General features: G+C 42.9%; 3 protein-coding genes across 4 annotated transcripts in view; 2 read left to right on the forward strand and 1 right to left on the reverse strand.

Moving 5' to 3' along the window:
* Positions 1-696: 696 nt before the first annotated feature.
* On the forward strand, positions 697-7,201 carry ACOD1 (aconitate decarboxylase 1). Its single transcript, XM_042866427.1, has 5 exons — positions 697-708; positions 1,878-2,039; positions 3,096-3,185; positions 4,367-4,572; positions 5,382-7,201. The coding sequence occupies exons 1-5, from the start codon at positions 697-699 to the stop codon at positions 6,346-6,348; spliced, it is 1,437 nt and encodes a 478-aa protein (XP_042722361.1). The 3' UTR covers positions 6,349-7,201.
* A 513-nt stretch (positions 7,202-7,714) lies between these two features.
* FBXL3 (F-box and leucine rich repeat protein 3) overlaps positions 7,715-26,477 on the reverse strand; it is a 56,241-nt gene continuing 37,478 nt past the window's right edge. The window contains exons 1-4 of one of the 2 annotated variants that reach the window (XM_042867115.1): positions 12,229-12,412; positions 11,084-11,255; positions 9,214-9,418; positions 7,715-8,003 (exon numbers count right to left, since the gene is read on the reverse strand). In XM_042867115.1, coding sequence (XP_042723049.1) covers positions 7,811-8,003; positions 9,214-9,418; positions 11,084-11,255; positions 12,229-12,336 — 678 coding nt within the window. In that variant the 5' untranslated portion in view covers positions 12,337-12,412 and the 3' untranslated portion in view covers positions 7,715-7,810. Of the gene's footprint in view, positions 8,004-9,213; positions 9,419-11,083; positions 11,256-12,228; positions 12,413-26,477 lie in introns of those variants that run through there. The other variant, XM_042867114.1, reaches the window with a different exon arrangement.
* On the forward strand, positions 18,106-26,185 carry CLN5 (CLN5 intracellular trafficking protein). Its single transcript, XM_042867116.1, has 4 exons — positions 18,106-18,241; positions 19,947-20,112; positions 21,024-21,249; positions 25,075-26,185. The coding sequence occupies exons 1-4, from the start codon at positions 18,123-18,125 to the stop codon at positions 25,584-25,586; spliced, it is 1,023 nt and encodes a 340-aa protein (XP_042723050.1). The 5' UTR covers positions 18,106-18,122; the 3' UTR covers positions 25,587-26,185.

Consider the following 26,477-nt stretch of genomic DNA (forward strand, 5'->3'; position numbering starts at 1 on the left):
GAATCCTTGGACTGGCTTAGGTGAGAGACTGGATTCCAAAATGTATCTGTTGAGCTTCACAGCTGACACAAGGAGAATTACATATCCAGGGACAGGAGGAGGGACGGGGTACAACCCAGAACAGCACTATCATTTTCCACACAAATCAGTGTTAAAATTCATCCATAGATCCATGCTGTTCTCTGTCTGAGAGCACTCAGGAGTTAGAGAAAGCTTTACAAAAGGATTTGAGGTGGAACTCGAAGACTGAGGCTCCTCTAAGCAAGTTTTAGGTACTGAAGTGCAAGAGTGCAATTCTGAAAAGATTTGCTACTTTGTTCTCTAATCCAGGAGGTGCCCTAGCTTTTTCCTCATCTCCATGCTCCCAAATGTAAGGCACTTGAATCAATATATGGTAATGAAATATCACATCTGTCTGTTTACACATGATATATGAATGTGACTGATAAAGTCCTATTGCACATGTGCCAGCAGTTTATAGCACAGTTAGTCAGAGAAAAGTTGAAAATGAAGAAAAAGGAACATTTCCAGGCAGAGGAGGAAATGGGTGGGACAAGATGAACAAGAGAACAGGCCTAATCTGCCTCCCCCCACTAAAAACATGCATATATAAGTAGTGAAGGAGAGATTTCCCTTGCTCCCTGGCTGTCATTCATTCTCTGCTTTTCCCTGGGGACAACACAGCATCCCTCCAAGATGTGGGCAAAGGTACTGTCTTGTTTCTTTGTGATGTAAGATGAACTTGTCTATTTAAGTGTTTGTATCCTCACTTGTACATTTATCAGCGGCTGTGCATCATGCTGTGGGATACATGGCTCACCTGCTTTAAGTGTCCTGCCCTCCTTGAGGTGGCCTTAATGCTTTTGTGCAGAGCTCACTGAGAACCCAGCTGAAATAATCACAGAATCATTTCAATTGGAGGGGACCCTTAAAGGTCACCCAGTCCAACTCTCCTGAAGCAAACAGGGAAATCTACAGCTCCATCAGGTTGCTGTCCCATGGGGACAGACTCTTCAGCAGGGTCTGTGGCAAGAGACAAGGGGAAATGGTTTCAAACTAAAAGAAGGGAGATTTTGACTGGAGACAAGAAGTTTTTTTTTATAATAAGGGCGCTGGAACAGGTTACCCAGAGAGGTGGATGGATGCCCTGTCCCTGGAGACATTCAAAGTCAGGCTGGATGGGGTTCTGAGCAACTTGATGGAGCTGCAGGAGTCCAACCAGGAGAGTTGGACTAGATGACATTTCAAAGTCCCTTCCGACTCAAACAATTCTTTGATTCTGTGATCTTGCTTTGGAGAAAAGCTAGAACTGTGGCTTATCTGGAGTTCAGTGGAAGCAGGCAAGTGCAAAATAGAACTGCCAAGTCCCATCTCCTCCTGACTTCCAAGCTCAGCAAAACTTGGGATAGAGATTCTGCTTCTCGTGGAAGTTAAATCTTGCTGCCGTAAGTGCTAGTGGCTGCGCTGGCCTGAATTGCCACATTCCCGCTGATTTCAGTTGCAATGAAAAGGTGCTATGGAAAGCCAGGTGGCTTTTGTTTGTGTTTCTTTATATGTAATGCATTTATGTGTGTGTTTGTGTGTATACGCACAGATATATGTATATACATGCATCTTGCAAAGTTACATCACCTGCAGTACTCAGCCTCAGAGACTTACGGAAGAAGCAGCAGAAATAGAGAACAGATGAAGACATCAAAGAAAGTGAAACCAACATATAAATAACAACATAGCATTTCTGGGAATAAAAAAGGGAAGAATTCAGATTTTGCTGATGAAATTCATGTAAGCAGGGACAGGATGACAAAAATGGCCAGCTAACCCTAGACTGAAAGAAAAAAGAAAGAAGGACATTTAATATTTTTTTCTTCTCTCAGACGATTACAGAAAATTTTGCCAATGTGATTCATGGTTTGAATAAAAACCACCTGACAGATCTGGTCATTCAGAGAAGCAAGCGAATGATTCTGGATACCCTTGGAGTAGGACTTCTGGGTACCAGCACCGACATCTGCCAGAAAGTCAAACAGTACAGCAAGGTAAGAGGTTTAGTATTCATAGCACACACTAAGTTTTACCTATGAGAAGCAATGGAAAGGGGAACACTTTTCAATGGCAGTGAAATTCTTTTGGAGATGGAAATAGAGACATAGTGTTTTTCCCATTGGAAATAGGGAAACTATATTGCTGAAGTTACTTCTAACTTTGGATGGGCAAAGGTCTGTGTAATAAATAGTACGCTAAGACTGCCAGACACAAGCAGAACACAGTTGATTATGAATCCCTTCCTTTCACCTATGAGATTTCATTAAAAGCATCAGCATAGGAAACATTACTCAGCACTGGACTTTCCAGCATGAAGAATGGTTACATGGATGAAAAATTAGTATCAGGTTATTTCCAGTCCATGAAACATAACTGCTATCTGAGGTACATTGGTCATGTTTCTCCTACAGTCCTGTTCTGCTTAAATTAAAGGAATACTTGACCTCAAGGAGAACCAACATAGGTTCACATCAGTGAGGGGGAGTTTAGCTTTCTGTTTTACTGGTAATACCGGGCTAGCTGGACTCAGGCTACACAACACTCTGCCAGTAAGGATCCCTGCACTGATATCCCCATTCCCAATCTGTGCCAGTTAGCCCTTTTATTTAATTTCATAAAGAGCTCTTTGTTAGGTAAGAGATCTGCACATCAAAAAGACAGTAACAGTGCCATTTAAAGCATGGGGGTACTAGCATCAGGAGGCAATATTTCATTTACCCACAGTCTACTAAGACATTGAAAAACATAACCTTTACCTGGAAATCTTCCCCAGCAAAATGATGACAACTCTGAGGAAATGCCTCTGAGTGATGAGGAGGAACACTAATGGCCAGAGGTTTTGTGAAGGTACTGAATGGTTAGGTCCATAGTGTTGGCCTGCCCCCGGACAGGAGTCAGCAGGAAACAGACTTTCTTTTCACGCTTTCCAATAGAATCATATTTTTCCTATGACAGGAAATAGTTGAGTCTCAAGTGGGCAGGATTTGATCTCAGCGCACATTTATCCTTGGGTTCAGTATTCTGAATTAATTGATGTCAATTTGTTCCAGATCTACAGCTCAGATATATCCAGCACCATCTGGGGCCACTTGGATTTCCGACTGCCTCCTCTGTATGCAGCTTTTGTAAATGGAGTGGCTGTAAGGGATGCTCTTTTACTTGCTCTTAAATCACACTAATTGATTGCATTTTCACTCCAAAGAACAGAATGCTCCTAAAAACTTAGTTTACTTTTTTTCTTGTTCCTGAAGCCTCCTACAAAACTTCATTACTCTGTTCTCCTGATGTGCTTCAACTTTCTTCCTAATTTAGATCAGGCTGCATCCCTTTAATCTGAGACTTGGAACTGATTTTATAGGTCAGAACTCTACAGCTTCTTGCAGGATGGCTACAGCAACTGCGTAACAAAGAGATTTCACCAGATTTTGCTCCAGCTGCCTAAGTACAGTTGCAGGAAAACACAGATACAGACATACACATATATACATACACACAGCTGGCATCAGGATTCTTCAAGGCAGGAATTGTGTTTTCCTCTGCTTATCCAGAAGGCATTCCTCAGCAGCCTGATGCAGAGTTTGACAGAAGTGTGTATGCCCAGCATTACAGGACAAGATCTGAGCACAGGGGAGCACTGACACTTTTCCAGCTCGCACATTTCTGAAGGAAGACATGAGTGCATAGATGTGAAAGTTCAGATTTTGAGGTGTTATTAAAAATACTGTTCCTGATGCTCTCTATTCCTTGGGACTTCTGGTAATGCCTAAAGCTGGGCTCTGGGTATGGGAAAGAGAAGGCATCACCACATACTCATAAGGTCTAGGCAGCTCTTTCCAGTTTTAAGACCATAGCTTTCTTGGACTTAGGCTGCTATAGTTTTAAGGGTGTAAGCCCCAGTACCAGCATCAGTTGTAGAGCAGGGGAAGTCATTTAATCATGTTTATATACTGTTATGAGGGAAGTGAAAACTCACCACTGGACCCAGAACTGCTGCTTTTATTGTACCATGTAATTAAAGTCGCAAAAAGCACATTGTAGAAAAGAAGAATCATTGCCAAACTGATTTTAAACCAGTGCAAGTAGAGTTACAATTACACACCATTGAGACAAGCTTTATATTGTATTTACATGTCATGTTGAGTGATAATGGGAGCAAAGGACTTAGAAGAAAGACCTTTTAAGTTTTGCTTTCTTAGATTTTAAGGAAAATCTAGTTCTTCAGCCTTTTTTACACCAGCTACAGTACTTTCATTTGACTGAACCAATCTTGCCCAGTCAGAGTTTAATTCTAATGACAAAGCATGGCTTCTCTTTTTGTTAGGTGCACTCCATGGATTTTGATGACACATGGCATCCTGCCACGCACCCATCTGGGGCTGTGCTCCCTGCTGTGATGGCTCTCTCTGAGGCCTTTCCTCAGAATAAAAAAATCTCAGGTCTTGACCTGCTCTTAGCTTTCAATGTGGGAATTGAGGTGCAAGGCAGGTTGTTACGCTTTTCCAGTGAAGCCAGGAATATTCCCAAAAGGTATGTAAAAATGCTTCTAGTTGTAAGTTGAGTGGAAATGTTAGTATTTTTAATTAAATGCCAGTTAAAATACAAATGGCATGGGTAATTGTATTTTCTGTTCTTTGTCCAGCAATTTAGGAAAACTTCAAGTGAATCTTAAATATAAATATGTTGATTCCACACTGCTTGGTGAATAGATTTCTTTTTAAGAGCATCTATCAGTTTACAAGAAAGTGTTGATGATCTCTCTATTAATTAGATCAACAGCAAAAGGGCAACACTGAACAGCACAGGTCTCAAGCTCTTGAGGACAAGGACAACCACACCTTCCTTGCTCGTTCTCAGCATAATGGAGTCAACTGTACTGAGTTCAGAACAGAGCCAGAGGACACAGGGTGTGTTTAGGAAATAACTCATGAGGCACAGGATGGACTAGATGTCTTCTTGCTGTCTTGTGCATTTTCCTTCTGCTGGTTTTGCAAAACTAGTTCAGAATAACAAAACGTGCATCCTCCAGTATGTATAATTCTCAGACAATTAAAAACTGTAACACTTTTGCCATTATTGTGTTCTGTATGCCTTGAATGATAAGCAATTCTAGTTTTTCAGTTGCTTTCTGGGGAGGCCTCTATTAAAACAGGTGTTATTCCAGTTTAACTTGTTCCTGGAGAAAAGCAAAAATTTCTTCCATTAGGACTACGGGTAAAATTTGAATGCATGTTTCTTACAGTCCAATCCACAGCAGTAAAGGGAAATTGAAGCTTGAATGTGTAATGAATCTGAGTAACTTTCTGAACTATAGTAATGAAGAGATTTTGTTTTTTCAGGTTTCACCCACCAACAGTAGTTGGTCCAATGGGGAGTGCAGCAGCTTGTGCAAAACTGCTAGCTCTTAACCAAATGAAATGTAAAAACTCCTTGGCTATTGCTGCTTCCTATGCCGGTGCCCCACTAGCTAACGCAGCAACTCAAACGAAGCCCGTGCACATCGGCAATGCTGCCAAGCACGGACTGGAAGCGGCTTGCTTAGCATCACAGGGTCTTCAAGGAAACAATCAGATCTTGGACATTGAGTCAGGGATAGGTGCCTTTTATACAGATTACAACCCACAGACTCTGCCAACTTTGCAATCATATCCCTGGCTGTTGGACCAGCAAGATGTGGCCATCAAATGCTTTCCTGCTCATCTTGGAACACACTGGGTGGCTGATGCAGCATCTTCTGTAAGGAGGAAGCTTGTTGAAAACAGTGACATATTGCTTATCCTTGATAAAATTGAGAAAGTTATTGTAAAAGTCCCAGAGGTCAAATATGTGAACAGACCCAGCCCTAATTCAGAACATGAAGCTCGACACTCCTTTCAGTTTGTTGCCTGCTCTGCTTTGCTGGATGGCAGCATGTCCATCCAGTCCTTTGCCAGTGAGAACATTCACCGACCAGCTTTACAGGAGCTCCTCTGCAAAACACAGCTAGAGCACCCTTCTGATAACAAACCCAGCTTTGAGAGTCTTTATTGCGAAGTGACTGTTGTGCTTCGGGATGGCAACGTGATTAGTGACCGCTGCAACACGTTCTATGGACACTGGAGGAAACCTCTGACAGAGCAAGATATGGAGAAAAAATTTCGGTCCAACGCTTCTGAAGTCCTTCCTGCAGAAGCCATAGAAGGCATTATAGAGACTGTGTACAATCTGGAAAAAGTAGAGGACTGTTCTGTATTAAACATGTTTTTGTCAGGACAGTCAGCTAGAGTACTTCCAGAGAAGCTGCACTTCAAACATTCCAACTCATAAAGCAAACAAAATTCAGGAAAAGGTCTTATTTAATGACCAAAGCACCAAGTAAATAATTTAGAGATAGCATGCATAGTTCAGTCAGAAGAGTTGAAGATTACTTCAGCTATCTTTATATGCTTATACTGCTAAGGTAGAGCAACGCCAGCATGCTGCACAAAAAAAATTCCTTCCTCTTCTGACAAAAATGTCTGCATGTTCTGCTTCTACTTAATCACTTCATGAAGGAAATTTAAATTCGTGGAAATGCTGCTGTGAGAAACAAGACTATGAAGACAGAAAATAGAAGCCTTTACATACGTATTGCTGCACATTTAGTTATACAGCCTTCTTAAAGAGGCCACCTGCTATGCCACAGCTTTGGTGTGTGCGCTAAAAGAAATAGCACTTAAACACTCCAAAGACATCAGGGTTCACTGTGGAGACTGGCATTCTGGAACTAGGGTGCAGAGCAAGAGGGACAACTCCTAGACCTAAAAGCATTATTTCCCAGCCCCATCTTCTTGGTGCTTCATAGTATGCGTTTATTACTGCCATGTTCCCACTTCAATTACAAGGCGCTGGCTTAGGAAGAAATTCAGCCCCATTTTCCCCAACAGCAGCCAAAGAGATGACCAGACAGCTGAGTTTGCTGTTTACGACAGTGCTGTCTTTCTGGCTTTCATAACCATTCCACACTGATCAGGATGCCATGTTCAGATTACTGCAGACATTGCAAAGCATGGGCTACAGTACATTAGTTACTATAGACTGTGAGCTGTATGTATCAGAACACTTCATGTGCTGAGACCACCAAGTGTCCTTAGGAACTGTCACCTTGACAACCAAACCCGTTCCCTCAAGTCTTGCCCTTCGTCTTAAAATGTATAAAATGTATGTACAAAAACTGAAATCACAAAATAAAACTGATTTTAGTAAGTGAACCCTGAATTATTTATTATTAATTATTTTCCACATGGAAAGTATTAATCTGTACTTAAGCCTCTGTCTCTTGCTTTATAAAGTTAAGTTGTTTTTTGATAAACTTTTTTCTTTATCCCTTTTGATTAGAAAGCAAAACTGAATTACTGATCTATGCTGAAGATATACATTGAGACACACAGACATTTCTAGCCATGTAATTTATACCTGGGTAATGTCAAATATAAGTTACTGACAATGAGTGTTGTGATTAAACCCCACTGGATGAGGAAAGTGCCTATATTACCTTATCACAACTGAATACATTTGGATCCATAAAAATAAAATAATAAACACAGTTCCAATGCATGTTTTGTATGTTAAAGGTAAAACAAATAGGACAAATTTGGCAGTAACTATTTAATAAATTTCAGGTTCAGAAAGAAAAACACCAAGAACTGTGAAGTTTGATAGCTGCATTATTTTATTAATACCATCAAAAGTAGCTAAATGTTTATGCTTTGCTAAATTGATTTCCTCACAGAAGTCTGTATGCTCCCCATCAGGCAAGTTTCAGGACTTCCTCTACCATTGTTCCAATTCCATCAAAGATCTCATGCAGAGGAGCCTTGCACATGAACGCACAGGTAGTAACTATTTTATTGGCTTTATCCACGTGGGATTCACTGACATCTTTGCAAATGTGCTTACATCCAAGCTCTGTTATTGCAGATGCAGTTTCACTATCAGGATATCTGTAAACGAAAAAGATTGTAATAACCATAAAAAGAGATGATACAGCCATAAAATTGTGCCAGTAACTTGAATGAGAAAACAACAAGAATATTTAAGTGGTTTTACAACTGATCATGACAAGGGACTAAAACAGTCTTCCACTGTCAGATCATCTCTATTTCCCACAGCAACTGATCCAGTATCTTTGAAAACAGCTCAGATGCAGTCATGGCATGCCACAAGGTACAACTCTGTTTAACAGTCTTTCAGTGTGTTTATAATGTGATATCAAGTGCAGCAATAACTGATCCACAATATTTTTCTGAGATGCTAGATGAACTTGCAGACACATTAGACCTTATCCAGCACCTCCATATAAAGTCTTCCACTGAAATTCTGCAGTGAGTTTGATTTTCTGGAGACAAGGCAGGAACAGGGGGATAAAACTTATCACTGCTGATAAAATTTCTGAGTGGAATTTCTTATCAGGAGTTACCAGTCTTTAAAGCAACACCAACTTCTGCCATGGTTCTCACTTGTTTCTCCTGAACTGCCACCAGAAAAACTTCGCTGAAAATCCCCAAGCAGACAAAATCCCACAGGCACAGTTTAAGTGGCCACTCCAATTATCAAGTGTTTGAATGCCACCTGAACAGATATCTATCCTTCGCTTGCACATTTGTAAAGTGAATCACAGTCTTTGGAGGTATTCAAGCGAGATACAGAATTTACTTTAATATGAACTACAACAAATGCAGCAAAAGGTAGAGGAGGAAGAAAAAAGATCCCTCTGTTCAGCCAATTTCAGAACTGACAAACAATACCTGCAGCAACTCATTAGCACCCACACTGAACAGTAAAGTCTGTGCAGGAACCTGAGCTCTCGGTGGCTCGCGGACAGATGGTTTAAGCAAAAGATAGGGTTCTATTTTTCGTATTTTCTTTAATTGTAGTGTGGATGTTGCTATCATAGGGAAAAATTACAAACCAACGTATTTCTGAATTCAGGGATGAACAGTCCTGACTCTGTAGAGCATAAGAAATGCACCTGCCATAACAGGTGCATCAACAATTGCTACACAAGTGGAAGTTTAAAATGAGCAAAATGCCACTAAGAAATAATTATTTAAGAGCTACTGACTCCAGAAGTTCTCAGCCCTTTGCACAGAAGACTGGCCACTTTCTAATCTTAATTCCCAGGCAAATTAATTCCATCTGTTTCCTTCTTACCTTCCATCTACATTTTTATCTTGGCCGACTGTGACCTCACAACCAGGAAAGACTTTAGCTGCCAGGACAGGTGATATACAGCACAACCCGATGGGCTTTTTAGCACTGTGGAAAGCTTGGAGAGTGGAGTTCACGTGTTCGTTGATGGTGCAGTTTTTGCCATCTACAGCCCAGGAACACAGGTTCTTTGCCACACCAAATCCACCTCGAAACAAACACACACTGAAATGCAAGGCACTGCTAAAAGCCATTAAATTCAACACCAGAAAGATTTCTCCTTTTTTGTAATGTTATCAAAGCATACATAGGACCTTCAAATTCCCATACTAAAAGATCTTAGGTATATGAAACATAACGGGTTTATAATTTTAGAAGTTTATCTGCACAAAGTACATTCACCATGTACTTTCCACAGGCCAGAAAGCTTCATATTTCTGCAGTGAGAAACAGAGAAACCACACATCACAGATTTGTTTGCTAGACACTGGAAAAACTGGACCGTCCGAGGCGCACTCCTCAATGACCAAGAGAGGGATCAGAGGAAAGACCAACAGTGGTTTATTGTTGGCAAGCACAGAATGCAGAATTAATGCACACAGTGGTTTGCCCTTCCACAGTAATTTAAGTCACAAGGTTTAGCTCAGTACTTAGACAGTTACAGGAGACCTTCCCATCTCTAGAATTCTCCCAGAAGTTAAAGAAAATAAAACAAAGTTAACACAATAAGAACAAAACAGATCATTCATAAAAAAAGTATTTTTAATGTGTGATATTCTGAAACATGACACTTGTGAACAATAATTTCCTATTAAAAATAACGTTTCTGCAAGTTAGTTACAACAAACCATTACTTGCATTTAGCCATCATTTAGCTGTACAGACTACATTTTGAAGCACAAACTTGCTAGATTGCAGCACAATTTGCTAGATATAGAGCTATCAGAATAATCACACAAAGGGTAGCCATCCATTATATTTGGTTCCTTATGCATAACATGCACATCATCAACTTTCCTACAACAAACAAACACAGTTTTCCAGGAAAATTTCAAGGGACAACAGGAAGAAGTTTTGCATTTTTAATATTTGTGTTTTCCCTCCATCCCCTTGTCCTCTTCTGAATGTTATCTGGAATCTCTGAAGTGAGGTTTTAATTTTCAAACTTAATAGCACTTATCTGCCTGTAACAGTTATTGCTGCAACTCCCCAACTCCCCTGAGCCTAGGTTATAATAGAGCATGAAATTAATGTGGAAAATATTTGCTAGCCTCTACTCCCAGTTCTCTACTCCTGATGTCACTGATCCATTATAGCCGGGGAAGTGACTCCCCAGCGCTATCCACGCACTCCCTCTGCCGGCCTCACTACAGAAGGCAGTGTAACTATTTCAGTCAGAACTTAGGCACAGTTGTGAAGACAGCATTTAAGAAAGTTATGGATATTCTGGAAAGTGATTTTGAGCAAGTCAATTTCCTCATTATGCTTTAGTTTCTTCATTCCTTACTTCCCACCTCAAGTTCTCATCTACAAGAAAGTAGCAAAGGCTTGACAATTTTCAGAAATAAGGAACAGTGTGATGTATGAAGAACACTGTGGCATTTTAAATTAATGAACTGTATCACAGAATCATAGAATATGCTGAGTTGGAAAAGACCCATAAAGATCTCCAAGTCCAAGTCCATCTCCAAGATGACATATCAGCCCATGAGCGCTTGCTAACATACCTTCTTGTCGTCAAAAATACAAAGACAAAACCCACATAACTCTCAAATTCAAGAGTATGATTTATTAAATTATGAATTTAATTAACTCTTTTCTAAGTTCTCTGCAATTGAAGAATCACAAATTATTTTATTATAAATGCACTTACCGGGGAAAATAACTGCATCAAATTCACCTACTTTCAGCTCAGCCAAATCCTGGATGTTTCCCCTTGCCAGCCTGGCACTTTCAACTAACACATTTCTCTTCTCATCTGCTGGGCTTCCTTTTAGATGATTGACAACATCCCTTTGCTCAATATTGGGGGCAAATATCTTCACCTGGAATAAAGAAATGAAGCAATTCTGTGTGTGTAAACAGAACTCTTAACATTGAGACAACAAATGTCACTTAATGAAACGATCTTTCATTTCAAAAGCCCCTTATCATGATGCATGGATTTCACAGGGTGGATCTGTTGCATTAAGTAAATGAAGACTCACATGTTTATCCACACTGAGTGGATCATCTGAGCCATTCTCCCCATCCCATTCCTAAAGCTTTTTATAGGGAGTGCACTCTTTGGCCAACACTACTCATTTTGGTGGGGATTGCAAGTAACCTAAAGGACTAAGACAGCACTGTGATTGGTACCACAAGCCTGGATGCACAGCAGAGCCTACAGGAAGGCTGCTCCTAGCATTTATGGGTTCAGAGTACTAAGGCAGATGTAAAAATAAAAAAGTTTAGTAGAGAAAGATGCAAACTTTACAAGCATTTCTAACACAGACATGACTCACTTTCCTAGTAGCGGGAAGTAAAAAACAAAACATGGCAGCACACACGTTGATTAGGTACCAAATTGAAAAACCTCATTAAAAACACAGAGGAAGGCTGACATAGGGGCTGTTCTCACATGTGTTTTGATACTTGCTTTGCAGACATCTCAGTGCTGATGATGTTGTCAATTTCAGGGAGGTGAAGTCGTGCTGAACACGGGGCTTTGTGTGCTCGCAACGGCAGACTGTGGCCGTGGCTCCTCGCAGACAGACAGCCACGTCTTGCTGTCACGAGAAGCCACAGACAGGTCCACTGCGCCGCGCTACATCCCGCTCCCAACTTCTCAGAGGGCTCTGAGCTACCTAAAAAGTACCAAAAGCCATTCGAAAACCGAACCCCGACCTGGGGGCGGCTACGGACTACCCCCACCTCCATGCCCACGTCTCCCCGCCAAGGAGGGCCCGCCCCAGGCACCGCTCGCCCGCAGCCGCCTGAGGCGGAAAGGGCCGCGCCGGGGGGCGGCCGCGCTCCTACCTCAGCGCCGCCGCGGCTGAGGTGCACCAGCGCGGCCGAGGCCTCATGAATCTCGCTGCCGTCGAAGACGCCACAGCCGGCCAGCACCACAGCCACCCGCTTACCCATGGCGGCGTCTGAGACAGAGGGTGGCAGCCAGCCGCAAGGCGGCAGCAGCTCCCAACGCCGCAGCCCACATGAAGGTGGGGGAGAGGGGGAAGAGATACGGCACTGCGGGGCTGGGGCGGGGCAGCACCGCTCCCGAGGCAGAGTGGAGCCGTGGAGGAGTTCCCCTCACGGCGCGTCGCCAGTGCGCCTGTGCTGTCCCGGCCTCCATTTTGCGGTGCTGCGTCAGTTCTCCTTTAGCGTCCGAGGTCTGGTTCTTGCGCCTTGTACGTGTGTTACGCTCGCACTTCCAATACTTGAAGGGAGTGTATAAACAGGAGGGGAAACGGCTGTTTACATGGGTGGATAGTGATAGGACAAGGGGGAATGGTTTTAAACTGAGACAGGGGAGGTTTAGGTTAGATAGTAGGAGGAAGCTTTTCACTCAGAGGGTGGTGACGCACTGGAACAGGTTGCCCAAGGAGGCTGTGGATGCCCCATCCCTGGAGGCATTCAAGGCCAGGCTGGATGTGGCTCTGGGCAGCCTGGTCTGGTGGCTGGCGACCTGCACATATAGCAGGGGGTGAAAACTTGATGTCATTGTGGACTTTTTCAGCCTAGGCCATTCTATGATTCTGTGATATGATTCTACCCCCTCTGCCTGCAAGATGTAGCTGGGGTAGGGCTTACGTATCATTAAGATGTGTGGGAAGTCTAGGTGTTCTTTGGTTTTCAAAGGAGCAGGCTTGTGTGTTTCAGGTTTCATTTCTCTTCTGGCTTGCTTACATGGAGGAGCAGCAGCCACCCAGCTGAAGCCGAGAACATGTGTGTCCTGTGGATTTTTGTGACTGTTGTTCCAAAAGATGCATTTCCCCTTGCTGCAGACATGCCACCATTTCAGGATCCCTCACTGCAGGGGCTAGCGATCTCTCCTTGCTAGGACCGTTGCAACACAGACACCAATATGAGGGATGCTGCAAAATGGCGATTATTGAAATTCAGCAGTATCTTATATACCCTCCAGAGTCCACTTGTCAGAATCTTATTGGTGGGTATCAGTCCAGGCTGCCCAGCACCAGTCCTACCATTGGCCCTTCATTGTTACATTGTTCCATGGTGGTCATCTCCAGGTGGTGGCCATCTTATTGTTCCTTATCTTCGTCCTTCAGCTCCTTCTTCCTCATTTACTTTCTTCCTCAAGGCCAATGGACGTACTGTTCCAAGCACGTACCATAATGCTGAATGACTCCCATATGTGCTTATCATGAGACAGTCCAGCTGCCTGCACCATGACAGCCTAAATCCCCGGTTAGTCGCCTAATAACAAACCCAACACCCCTTGTTGCCTGAAAGTAGCTCTGCTCCCTGGAGGACCTGGAAAAGGCTCAGTGAGGCCCTAGCTTTGCATCATACAATCATTAAGGTTGGAAAAGACCTCTGAGATTACAAAATCTAACCTCAGCCTGCCCCTTCCATGTCCACTGACTGTGCCCGTCAGTGCCACAGCTGTACATTTCTTGAACACCTCAAGCAACAGTGACCTCACCTCCTCCCTACGCCTTTTCCCTATTGCTTGACCACTCTTTCATAGAAGAAATCTTCTCTTATATCCAACCTAAACTTTCCCCAGTGAAACTTGAGGCCATTCCCTCTATTCTATCATTAGTTACAAGGGAGAAAAGATCAACCCTCACCTCATCACAGCCTTCTTTCAGGTAGTTTATACAGCACAGTATGGTCTCCCCTGAGCCTCCTCCAGACTGAACAAGCCCATTTCCCTTAGTTTCTCCTCAATAAACTAGTACTCCAGCGCCTTCATAGCTTCATTGCCCAACATTCATGAGTGTTCTCTGGGCTAGGTCTACAACAGCAAACAGCAATGAAAGCATTTGACAATGGGTTCACCTCTTAAACCAGACCTCTCCAAGGTGTGAAAACACTATGATGGGGGAAAAAACCTGCTAGTATTGCCCTGCCTGCACTTGTCAGCCCTAATGACTGCCTAGCCTCAGCTGGGGCTTGGCCATACACCCCATGAGCATCCAGAGGTGAACTGAGCTATGGTGCAGGTGTGTTTGTGTGTCTGGTCTGATCTCCTGATGTCCTGATGACGTCCTCCCTTTCAAAGCAGCATTGCTTCCGCTGCTCCCTGACACTTTGAGATGTAGAACAAGCAATGAATGACATTTGGTGCCTGATTTTAAGTAAACACATTTATTTGGAGTGGAAAAGAGGATTCACAGCTCTGCTGCCATCGGTTAGGTTCAGATTTAGGGTGCCAGGGCCTGACAAGTGTTGATGTTCAGAACTAAACTAGCTGTTCCAAACTGCAACAGGGTTTGCTTTCTCCTTTCTCATTGCTCCACACTGTGATTCTCATAGGCACAGACAATCAAATACTGTTTTATAATTGGAAAACATAGAGTCTTCTTGTTTCAGGAAAATATTTATTTTTCAGTAATTCAAAGAAACAATCTAGTGAATTAGAAAAACATAAGAATCCGATCAAGTCCAGAAGATATTTGTCACTAATCTCAGTTTTTCCCTGGAGCCTGCTAGTGGACCAAGATGCAGATCAGCTCTGTGAGTTGACAAAGGGCATGTTGTTATGTTTTAAATATTTAACTAGGCAGCTGCTGACTCAAAGTGCTGGCATATAAGCTTTTTAAGCTCAAGTGTATTTATCCTGAAATTCATTAATAATTTACTTTCTGTTTTAAAGCATGGTTCACAACATAACCTAGCTTACGTGAGAAGAAAAAAACAATACTGTAATGTGAAAGTTTCCTGTTAGATGCAGTGAAGTGAAATAGAAAAATGCTAAAACATGAAGAAAAAAAAACAAAATTCAGTATGCTTTGCCATCTTAGTCATTTGACCAACACTTCCAGCAACCACTGCAGTGCCTGAATGCATACTTAGCCATCTGAACTGCAAACGTGTGGAGCTCACAACTAAGAACTGGTTCATCGTATTTCTGGTTTGGCTAGTTCTGGCAGTTCTGGCGCCTTCATTATGGCACTTTGCTTCTCTGCATTCTGATTTTACAAAAGGGATAAATTATGCTTCCCTTATTTCATGAAGCACTGCAAGAGTTGCACATAAAAATCTCTACAACTATGAACTACTGTCATATTGCACACTAATTCATGTTTTTGAACAGGACTAGCACCTTGAATGACAGTGAAGCTAGGAAACAAGTAGTTTCGTATTTTATTTAATAAACAGCAGAAAGGGCATCATTATAAGGCAGACAAAATACATGAGATGAAAATGAAATATAGAAATCCATGTGTGTACAGCTAATTTTTAGGTAGTATTAAATTAATACATAGTACTTTACTACATATATTTAAAAAACAAGCCATATAGAATCAGGTAGCAATGAAGCAGGATGCAGACATATAGATAACTGAAGATGTTAATAGCCCTGCTGCCTTACAATTTTCTGAACACTTTCAGTAATTTCAGCATTACTCAAATTGATATTCAGTAGCATATTCTGCAGTTTTACATAAGACACAGGGTTTTTCACCTCAAATTTGGTGGGTTTAATATATTCTAGCTTAGTGCTGAGTAGAGAACAGACAGTTTCCGAGGAGCTCACATGAAAGGAGCAGTGGTATTTCTGACTCCTTGCAGTCAGAAGTGCGCAGTGCACTAACCAGCACTCCCACTGCAGATGCCAGCTACTTAATGTGAGAAACACGCTCAAGATAAAAATTTCTAATCAGGCAAAGATCTCTGCGAAGGGCAGTTTATTCATTATTGCAATAAAAGGTGCACACCCCCTACTGACAAGGGAGAAATTGTGCACCTAATCAGTGAAATCCATTCCATTATAAAACCTGGGTCCAGTGCCTTCCCTGGCACTCATTGGTTGAGCGTCTCAGGCTCGCAGTCTTACGATGCTGCTGCTACAGTACATTTCCATACAATGTCTGTTAACAACCCATTGTTTTTAGGTATGTTCTGTACTTTCTGTGGTGATAGGAGGACAATATTTTCAAAATTAGCATTCGTTCTGTCCTGTACCAGACTCTCCCCCACCCTATATAACTACCTTACCTAGTGCCTGTGCCAATTCCACCTAGGTCAGAATGGCCCAGTCTCAGCTTTACTCTGTTCAGTTTTCTTTGTGAAAAACAACTTGTCCTACACTACATACAGAAATAGTGGATATTTCCACTGCAAAACATAATCTACCTTTCACACTCATAGCTTCCTGGACTCTAATTCCTGTTTGAACTCCACCGATCTGGGGGGAAAAAGCTGTGTTTTCTGCACAGATGCTGCTGGCCATTGTATCTCTTAGCCAGAGATAAACTGATCTCAGCATTGTAAAAATGTGAGAATAAGCCCCTATATAATACCTATCCTGTAAGTTGTTAAAATCAGCTTGTCTTTCCCTTTGGTGCTGGGTTCAGGTTCCTCTGGATAAATTCCAGTTCTAAAGGCAGGTATTCAATGTACCTTGTGAAACAGCTCCAAAGTAGCATTTAAAACCACACACTAGCCTGCTAAAATTATATTTGATTTATTAGCTTCAACTCTAATTATATTGTATTATGGTGTGTTATTTTGCATTCCGATACTAGGTTTAGTAAATTAGTTTTTCTCATCAGATCGTTGCTGCTGTTTTTAATTATTTTGGGGTCCCCTGTTTCCCTTTCCGGAGGCGTGGATTTTGTGACATCCCTCCGCCCTGCTGGTCAGGGAACTGGGCCAAACCAGCCCACAAACCGTTGGCACAGCTAAATTACAAAACTGCATAGTTGCCTAAATCTCCAGAAACTGAAATCCTCATTCAGTCACATGATGTTTTCGTATTCAGTCATTGCAAAATTGTCTTTGGTAGTGGGGTGACAAATAACAAACATACAAATGCAGCTGAGTGAAGTAGCACACATCACTGCTGTTTTCCATAGGAGTATTCTACTGCACATTCCTTCATTTCCATTTATACTCTGTCTTCCTTCACAGTTGCATTTGGGACTCATTCCAAGAAAAGAACAGAGAAACTTTAGCATCTTGAGGACCAGAGAGATGTTTAGGGGCCAGCAGCATTTCTCTTGAGAGGGAAGACTAAGAGACCTGGGGCTATTCAGCTAGAGAAGGCTGAGGGAGGATCTGATCAATGCTTATAAATATCTAAGGCGTGGGAGACGAGTGTACAGGGCCAGGCTTTTTCCAATGAAGCCCAGTAAAAGGGCAAGGGACAATGGGCACACGCTGGAACGTAATTAGTTCCATGCCAACATGAGGAAAATCTTTATGGTGAGGATGACTGTGCTCTGGGACAGGCCACCAGAGAGGCTGTGGAGTGTCCTTTTATGGAGATATTCCAGACCCACCTGGAATAACCTACTGTGTAACCTACTGTAGGGAACCAGCTTTAGCAGGGGGTTGGACTCAATTATCTTCAGAGCTCCCTTCAAACCCCTGTATTTTGTGAGAACCCATCAGCACCACACCCACTGCCCGCAGCTAACGCTGCACGCTGGTGCCTAGCGCAGCATCACGTTTTAAAGAATGATTCAAGACACACTTTTCCGAAGCGCGAGGAAGGAGAACAACGTCACCCCTGCGACTTTACTGCCCCCCACACGTAGCAGTGCCGCGGCCCGCCACGCTCTGCAGCCCGTCCCTCCACAGCCGATCCCGCTCACACGGCCGAGGCCTTTCGGGCAGCCCCGGCCTGCGTGGGCGGGCGCAGGGGCGGCCCCCTCCCGCCCAACTTCCCTCGGCCCCGCCGCCGCCTCAGTCGGCCGCCAGCGCCCCCGGCGCGCCACGGAGCCCTGCGGGCCGCCATGAGCTCCGCCATCCGCCACCGATGGCTGCTGCTACCGCTACTGCTGGCGGCGGCCTGCGGGCCGTGCCTCTCGGGCGGCTCTCACGCCCCGCAGCGGCGTTGGCCGGTGCCTTACAGGTGAGTGACGCTGAGGGGGGGGAAGGTACTCGTCCCTACTCCCAACCGCCCGCTTTGGCGCAGGCGCGCTGTGGGGCTGCCCCGCCTCCCGACCTGCGGCCTGTGACAGGCGGGGCGGGGGCCGGGGCTGAGGCGGGGACCGGGGCTGAAGCGGGGCTGAAAACGCTTCTGTGCTTTCCTGGGTGCCTGATGGTTTTCACTAAATTGCGGAAGGCTATGCAGAGATTCGTGTTTTAATAACAGTAGGCTTACGTGATTTGTTGCTAGTGCTGTGCTTGGTATGGTGAGCTCACAAGTAAGAGAACAGGCATCACGGATTGGCCAGAGAGCTGCCTTTTTCCTTCCTCTATCTGTAGAAATGAGAGCTCTTGCTTCAAACGTGCTTGTTTAATTCATAGAATCATATCATAGAATCATAGAATGGACTGGGTTGAAAAGGGCCACAGTGATCATCTAGTTTCAACCCCCCTGCCATGGGCAGGGTCACCAAACACCAGACCAGGCTGTCCAGAGCCACATCCAGCCTGGCCTTGAATGCCTCCAGGGATCGGGCATCCACAACCTCCTTGGGCAACCTGTTCCAGTGCATCACCACCCTCTGAGTGAAATTCCTGTTTTAATAAAACGTTGTGAGGAAATCAGGCTGCCTTGGTTTGGCTTGCGGTCGAAATTCACTTCATATTCCGTTTTATGATAAGTGGAATGAAATAAAGTCCTGATTGCTGCTACACAGCACTTACCTGCAGAAGGCCAGCACTGCTGGTGAAAGCAGGGGACTGTGTATTACTGCATTAAGCTGAAGGGAATGGACAGGGCTTTGCATGAGCCCCTTCAGAAGGAAGGCTACACAGTTGTGTATTTTTCAGGAGTTTGCTGTTTGTAGAGGCAGATGTTACACAGTTTAACTGCTGTTTAATACATAGCATCATAGAAGGGCTTGGAGTGGAAGAGACTTAAAGATCACCTGCTGTTGGCAGTGCTGCTGCCCACCAGATGAGGCTTCCTGGGGCCCCATCCAGCCTGGCCTTGAATGCCTCCAGGGATAGAGTACCCACCAGCAATCTGACCAACCTGTTCCAGTGCCTTACCACTCTCTGAGTAAAAAATCTACTGAATATTTGAGGCTCTGAAAGCTTGAGTATAATTTCTACAGTTACATTTACATCAGGTGGTGCCTAAGGAATTGATTTTGCAGTCTGGAGTCTTCCAGATTTTCCAGTAAGCTCAGTACTTGCAAGATTGGTCAAAATCACAGTACAGACCTTTCAGTCTTACGCTCAGAAATGCAGTGTTTTAGTGCTTCATAACTTGCTTGTTGTCATGTGCAGATGCAGTGGGAGGGGAAATGAAAACTTAAGGTATTTTAGAAATAGGACTTAAATGTATGGCTGGCGTCTGTTTTCTGGCTGTGTATTTACTTTCTAGTTTTCACCTTCTTAACAGGAATATAGAACCTTTCTGTAGGTGAGGTACAGTGAGTGAATCTGAAGGAGATGGGGAAAGAAAGACTTGTGAGTCCTATGTGTGCCTCAGCAGTATTACAGACTTGTACTCTCCAAGCATTACAGCATCTATATCGCAGTGTCTAGCTTTGGGAGGTACCATACACCTGAGCCCTCTGACATAGGCTTTTGGGAAGTTAGAGGAATGACTCCAGCAGTGAAGCTGTGCTTATTATTGTCTGTGCTTCTCTTTCTCAATACAGGCGCTTTGATTTCCGTCCAAAAACTGATCCTTACTGCCAAGCTCGTTACACTTTCTGTCCCACTGGCTCTGCTATTCCACTCATGAAAGAAGAAGATGTTATTGAAGTGTATCGATTACAGGCTCCAGTATGGGAATTTAAATATGGGGATCTACTTGGACATTTGGTAAGGTGATGTTTTTGTTTAGCAAAGCTGTAGCAGGAGATTCAGACAAATTTAACAGCCAGGGTCAATAATGTGAAACTTACTGAAGAACAGTAAGTTTCTGGAAAAAGTTATAGAATTCACTTCAGCAAAAGCAAAGAGTATGACCATCATCGTCAGTGGGTGTGACTGTGTTTCACAACCAAGCTGCACACTGGGAGTATTTAATATATATGCATTATTACAATTTGAGTTTCTTTACTGCAGAAGCAGTGCATTTTGTTGGATATTATAATTACTATTCAGGTCTATGTGGAGTTGTACAAATACGATAGAATCTCAACTTCAACAATATTTATAGCTGTAACTAACTAGCATACATAAGCTTCAGAGCTTGATCCCTAATGAACAAAGAAATATTAATGAACATAAAGCAGCAACATCAAAACAAAGTACAGAGCCAAAAATAGAGATAACTTCAAATGTCTTTACCTTACTTGTTAAACTGAGATTGAATTTATGAATTTACTGTACAGCTTTAAAAATAAATATTTATCTCAGTTGTTTTGTGGCTTTCATTGCTAAGATCTGTTGCTGCTAATGCAGTTTTGCTCCTTATTTCTTTGATTCCTTTGTGAGATAAGCATCAAAAGTAAGTGTGGGTTTTGATGCTGAGGTCCCACTGAGTGCCTCCAGATAACAGAATGCACGATGGATAGATAAACAAGCACTGAGGCAGTCTGATTCCGTGTTAGAAGTATGTGCATGATACCATCTAGTATGTTGTGCATCAACACTATTGAAAATGGGAGTAGGAGCCACTCCCCCTGTTCCCACCTTGCTCTCAAGTATCTGATCTGGTGTGCAGGTCAAGCTGCTGGCATTTTTATAGAATTATTTTTCTTTCTGTTAAAGTTTTTGTTCTTTTCCAGAAAATTATGCATGATGCTGTGGGTTTCAAGAGCAGTTTAACTGGCAAAAACTACACAATGGAGTGGTATGAGCTCTTCCAGCTTGGGAACTGCACGTTTCCACATCTCCGACCTGGAATGGATGCACCGTTCTGGTGTAACCAGGGAGCTGCTTGCTTTTATGAAGGAATAGATGATGCACACTGGAAGGAAAATGGAACTCTTGTTCTCATAACCAAAATATCAGGTATATTTCAGATGCTTTGGATGTTGCTAATATTATAAAATGCAGTCAACTTTGTCTTCAGGATAAGAAGTGTCTTTTCACTTATGGCTATTTGTAATGTAAGTGGCTGATTCTGCTGATTTCAATGCTATCTCTGCACTACTTTTATAACAGAAAGGGATATGAGGATGCCGCCTTTTGAACAAGACGCACTGAAGTGTTGTTAAGTGGGTGTCATTGGAAGTTGCTATGCAAAACCACTTGAGTCTCCTCACTATAAGAATAAAAGAATAGCTTATACAGAGAACTCATGGAGTTTTCACATGCTGTCATCAAAACAAAGCCTTCTATTGTGAAGGAGTAGATGACTGCTGAGAATGGAAAAATAGGTGAAAAAACGTGTATTACCGAATAAGTAATTAAGGCATATTTAAGAATATTCATAGATGTCAAAAATATTCATATCAGTTTCCATATTCCCCATTTTGTGTCATAAAAGCTGTGCAAATGTCCTTAGTAAAAGGTCTTTTATATGTCATAGAACAAAACCAGGATTTATTCCACTAAATTAATGGATGATCACCAGAATAACTTCCTGGTATACACTGAAAACTGAAATCCTAAAATGAAAAGGTCATTTAAATAAATAAGGTTGATGACAGTAGTAATACGGTGAATGAGTTGTGAACAAAGGAGGACTTGAATAAAACAACTCACTTCTAAAGGTGATGTAGTAAGTGGTTCAAGGCAGCCTTCAGTATCCGATAACAGTGTGTGTGTGTTGGGCACAGTCTCTACATTCTCTCACTGCTTTAGCAAAGAAATTCTAGGTGGCTCTTTAAGTAGTGAAACTGCTTTCCTGTGAGTTTGTATCTCGTGACCAAAGGCTTCAGTGCCTGCTGTGGTTAGATTGTTTTGTGCAAACACTAAGATAAATATTTCATACATTTGTGGAATTTGTAGTGGTCTCTGTCTGTGTGGATTATTTAATGGCTAAGTAAAGAGAGGCTCTGGTGCCTCTGGAGGTATTGTTACTGTCTGAGTCTGTAAGCAAGTTTCCCATGTCCACAAAGCTGATAGGAAGGTGGCATCTCTGAATTTGACTAGGATTCTGAAAGTTGCCATGGCAGAATGTGTACAAACGCAGGCAGACAGAATTATGACCTGTCTGACCTGATAAAAAGCCTCTTTCCTCTTCAGAACCCTAATGGATGTTTGGTCATCAGTGTCAGAAGCCACAATGAAGCATTTTGATTTTTTTTTTTTTTTTTTTTTTTTAATGCTGTTGACCAGGACAGTATTGTATAGGGTTATGCTTCTTTTGTGGAGGTAGGGCAGGGATATGTAAAGTTTGAGTTTCTCACAGTCTGAGCATCTTCCCACAGATTATCAGGGAACCAGGCATGAACCTGTAATATTTTTGGTTAGCTAAGGTTGTTAAAGCCAGAACTTCATGTTAAGTCCATCTTGGTCTTGTTAGGAGAGACAAATCCTGTTCAGTGACGTACATTGCATGATACCCCCTGGGAAGCTAATCTGATAGGAATTATAAAAGGGAGCTGCAAAAACAACTACAGTGTACTAAGTGCAGTTCTTGATACAGATTCTAAACCAAGTAGTGGACAGTTAAACAGATTGTCATGTTTACTGTGAAGCCTGAAAACTCTGAAGTATGAGGAACAAGCTACAAAGGGGCAGCATGAGAAGACAGAGTGCAGAGCTGTCATTGCTCTGCAGTATCTGCCTGCATGCATGCATGCCTTCCCTTGGGTAAGTGTGACACGCATGTCTTCTGTAATGAAGAGTGGGCTTGGAAACAAGACTTACGCAGCTTGTGTTGGGGGATTGAGTAGAGCATGCAGCCCTGTCCCTGAAGCTTGGGAAAGATACTACATTAAATAAATGTGAGAGCCTGTTGTTGTGTGTAGGGCAGCATTAGTGACAGACACAGATCTCTCATTAGCCCAAGCACAGTCACACAGCAGTGACACTTGCAGCTGAAGAAACCGTGGCTTAGAACAGCCCCAGGATTGCAAGCTGTCATATGACTGCCTTCTCATGTATTGCATTAAAAAAATGTGGCTGTGTTATGAATGTGAGGTGATAGTTGGATCTGAGTCAAAGGCAGTTGCACCCAGAGTAGTGACTGAGGGAAGAGCTGAGCTGAAATGTATGGCTAAGAATATGGGGGAAAACACACAGATGAGCCTTGTACTTCACATCTGTTTTGAGGAGGCAAATTCATCACCCTCTGCTATGGCAGAGATGAACTGAGTTACAGATGTTTTTCCCATTTCATTTGTGAAATGGCTCTTCAGCAGAACATAGAATCATAGAATCACAAGGTTGGAAATGACCTACAAGATCATCTAGTCCAACCGTCTCCTCATCACCATTGCCATCACAAGCACTAAACCATATCACGCAGCACGTCATCCAGACGCCTCTTGAACACTTCCAGGGATGGCGACTCCACCACCTCTCTGGGCAGTCATTCCAGTGCCTGACCACTCTCTGAGAGAAAAAGTTCTTCCTTATGTCTAATCTAAACCTTCTCTGATACAACTTGCAGCCGTTACCCCGTGTCCTGCTCGTTGCCTGGGAGAAGAGGCCAAATCCCTCTTCACCACAACCTCCCTTCAGGAAGTTGTAGAGTGCAATGAGGAGGTTGTAGAGTGCAATGAGGGATTTCAATTAAGTATTCCAGTTATACATATATACAACCTAAGTATTTAAGTTTGCTCGTCTTCATGTACCACTCCTATATTTTGGCTTAGTTTGACGTTCCTGGCTGAGGAGGTATCAGCTGTCCCAGTCAGAGGTTACTTAGCCTCCTTTTGTGAAGAAGCATGAAAAACTAGGCCTTGAATTACAAAATTTAGTTACAATTATAGGAAGGGCAAAAACACCTGTTGCTCTGGTGAATACTGTCAGCATATGTTGCAGATAGTACTACCTGCTCTGTTTGTCTGCATGGATAAAATGCAGTGATGAGTGTCACTTCTCCAAAGTTTAAAAGTTCTGGCATAGTAGCAAGGGACAGGTGTTGTGGTTTTGTGATTTTTGTTGTCGGTATTCCATATCAGAACATCATGTAAAACAGCGGGTGCTAAAGAGTTAATGTTTTGGTTCCATGGACTGCTTTTTTGGGGCATTTTGGGTTCTCAGAGGGGAGGTGAGGAGCAGAGCAGCATTTCTGGAGGACCTGGTATGCAGAGGAAGAAAGGTGGAGTTCCTGGCAGGACACCAGCAGCTCTTTCTCGCTGACTCGAACTCTCTTTGTTTGCCATGGAGATGAAGCACTTACATTCCCTGCAGTCTACTAGCGCAAGACTACTTGTCTACTACCTCATATTTTGAACACTCTTTTCTCTTTCTGTTTGTTTAATTCTGTTGGATGTAGTAATTTACTGTTCCTCTTCAGATCGTTGCCGTTGTATTTTTTAGACCCATCTGCCATCTCCCTAACCTTCCCCCTCTCCTGGATCGCATGGCCTGCCTGGGGCCAGCTACACTGCAAAAAGTGGGATAGTTTTTTTTCCCCTCTCTCTTTTGTCTCTTTCTGGGTTTGTGCCCCTGTCATGGATTCAGATCTAGAGCTAACTCCGTGACAGACATGGCAGAAAAAAAAAAGCCATTTGGGTAACTTACATTTACAGATAAGAAGTTACTTTTAGTTTATTCAATGAGTATGAATTCTCCCTCCAGCATATATCTTGCATCTCTGCGGATAGGTAATGTGGTAGGTAAACTTTTGCAGAGAAGGGAGGTGAACCTGGAGAGAAAATGTTTTGATCTGTATATTTGTTCCCTCGTTTCTGTAATGCTTATTTCCATCTCTTACAGGAACCATGTTTAATGAAATGGCAAAATGGGTGAAGTACGACAATGAGACAGGCATTTACTATGAGACTTGGACAGTTCAAGCAAGTCCTGAAAAAAAATCAGTTGTATGGTTTGATTCTTATGAATGCTCTAAATTCATACTGAGAACATACCAGAAGCTGGCTGACCTGGGAGCTACGTTCAATAAGATCCAAACAAACTACACCAGCATAATATTATTCAGTGGAGAACCTATTTATCTGGGAAACGAAACATCAATTTTTGGACCTCTAGGAAACAAGACGCTGGCAGCAGCTATAAGAGACTTCTACTATCCCTTCAAACCTCACAAGACAGTCAGAGAGTTTTTTGTGGATCTCTTAAAAATAATTGATCATGTCATCTTGAATCATCAGTTTTACCTCTTTTACAACTTGGAATACTGGTTTTTACCTATGAAGTTCCCTTATCTCAAAGTTGTTTATGAGGAGGTTCCTTTGCCTGTTGGAAGCAAAACATTTTCTGGTGTTTAATTGCTGACAGCAGAACTAAACTGTGCTTTTGCCAGAAAATGCCTGAGGATTTTGGAGCACTCCTCTGATGGTATTAGCAGTGAAACATAAAACGCTTTTAATTGAACTTGTTTTGGGCAAGTTTTGCTAGGCCACAGAAAAGAATCTGCCTTCTTGCAAATTGAATAGCAGGGATCTCTGACTGACAGCTCTTTACATGTATGAACACCAGCTGCCTAAGGGCAAGCTGGTGTGGCTCCAAGCACAGACCTGGCTTACAGAGCTAGAGGCTGAGCAAGAGGCAGCTGCCACACATGGCAACAGCTGGCACCTGGCTGCCACTGGATGTGGGACAGGAGCTGTACAAGGACTTTCTGGTGCAACCAGTTCTGCTTTCTGTTGGGGCTGGCTTGAGTGTCTGTTTCCCTCAGTATGTGCCTTACTGTGTTTCTTTGGTTTCTATGACTGGAACCTATGAGCTGTTCCACATTTCATGAAGGAGAGGTTTGGTGAGGTGGGAAGAGGCAGCAAGTGTGTTAGATGGTGTGGGGGGGTATCTTGTCACCACTTCACTTCCTTCACCTGCATTGTCAGCAAAATACAGATGTTTCTTCCCTGAATTTGTGTGACAGTTTTCTATCACAGATAGAAGGCAAAGAGCGTGTTATAATGTATAATTGAAGCCTTGCAGAAGTAGCAAAATTTGGTTCCTGGCTGGGGCTGGAGTGGCATGGCAATTACTCTCATTTTTTCAGAATGCCTGTGTTCCCTTTGCTTTGGCCAGTGAGATGCTTATATACAGGAGTGTATACTTGTAGCAGCACAATCAGTTCCAAGGGAACACTGGTTTGTTTTTTTTTTGTTTGTTTGTTTAAGCTGCTTGCAGAATGGGATGTTATTACTGCACAGTGA

Source organism: Lagopus leucura, unplaced genomic scaffold (genome assembly GCF_019238085.1).
Source record: "Lagopus leucura isolate 7727_CA_CO unplaced genomic scaffold, USGS_WTPT01 Super-Scaffold_100001, whole genome shotgun sequence".
Taxonomy (NCBI): domain Eukaryota; kingdom Metazoa; phylum Chordata; class Aves; order Galliformes; family Phasianidae; genus Lagopus; species Lagopus leucura.

Excerpts from the sequence above, each read along its gene's own strand:
- ACOD1 (XM_042866427.1), top strand. Across the intron at positions 3,186-4,366 it reads CTTTTGTAAATGGAGTGGCT|GTGCACTCCATGGATTTTGA; the intron begins GTAAGGGATGCT and ends TCTTTTTGTTAG. Across the intron at positions 4,573-5,381 it reads GCCAGGAATATTCCCAAAAG|GTTTCACCCACCAACAGTAG; the intron begins GTATGTAAAAAT and ends TTGTTTTTTCAG.
- CLN5 (XM_042867116.1), top strand. The coding sequence starts at position 18,123 with ATGAGCTCCGCCATCCGCCACCGATGGCTGCTGCTACCGCTACTGCTG. Across the intron at positions 20,113-21,023 it reads GGGATCTACTTGGACATTTG|AAAATTATGCATGATGCTGT; the intron begins GTAAGGTGATGT and ends GTTCTTTTCCAG. Across the intron at positions 21,250-25,074 it reads TCTCATAACCAAAATATCAG|GAACCATGTTTAATGAAATG; the intron begins GTATATTTCAGA and ends CATCTCTTACAG.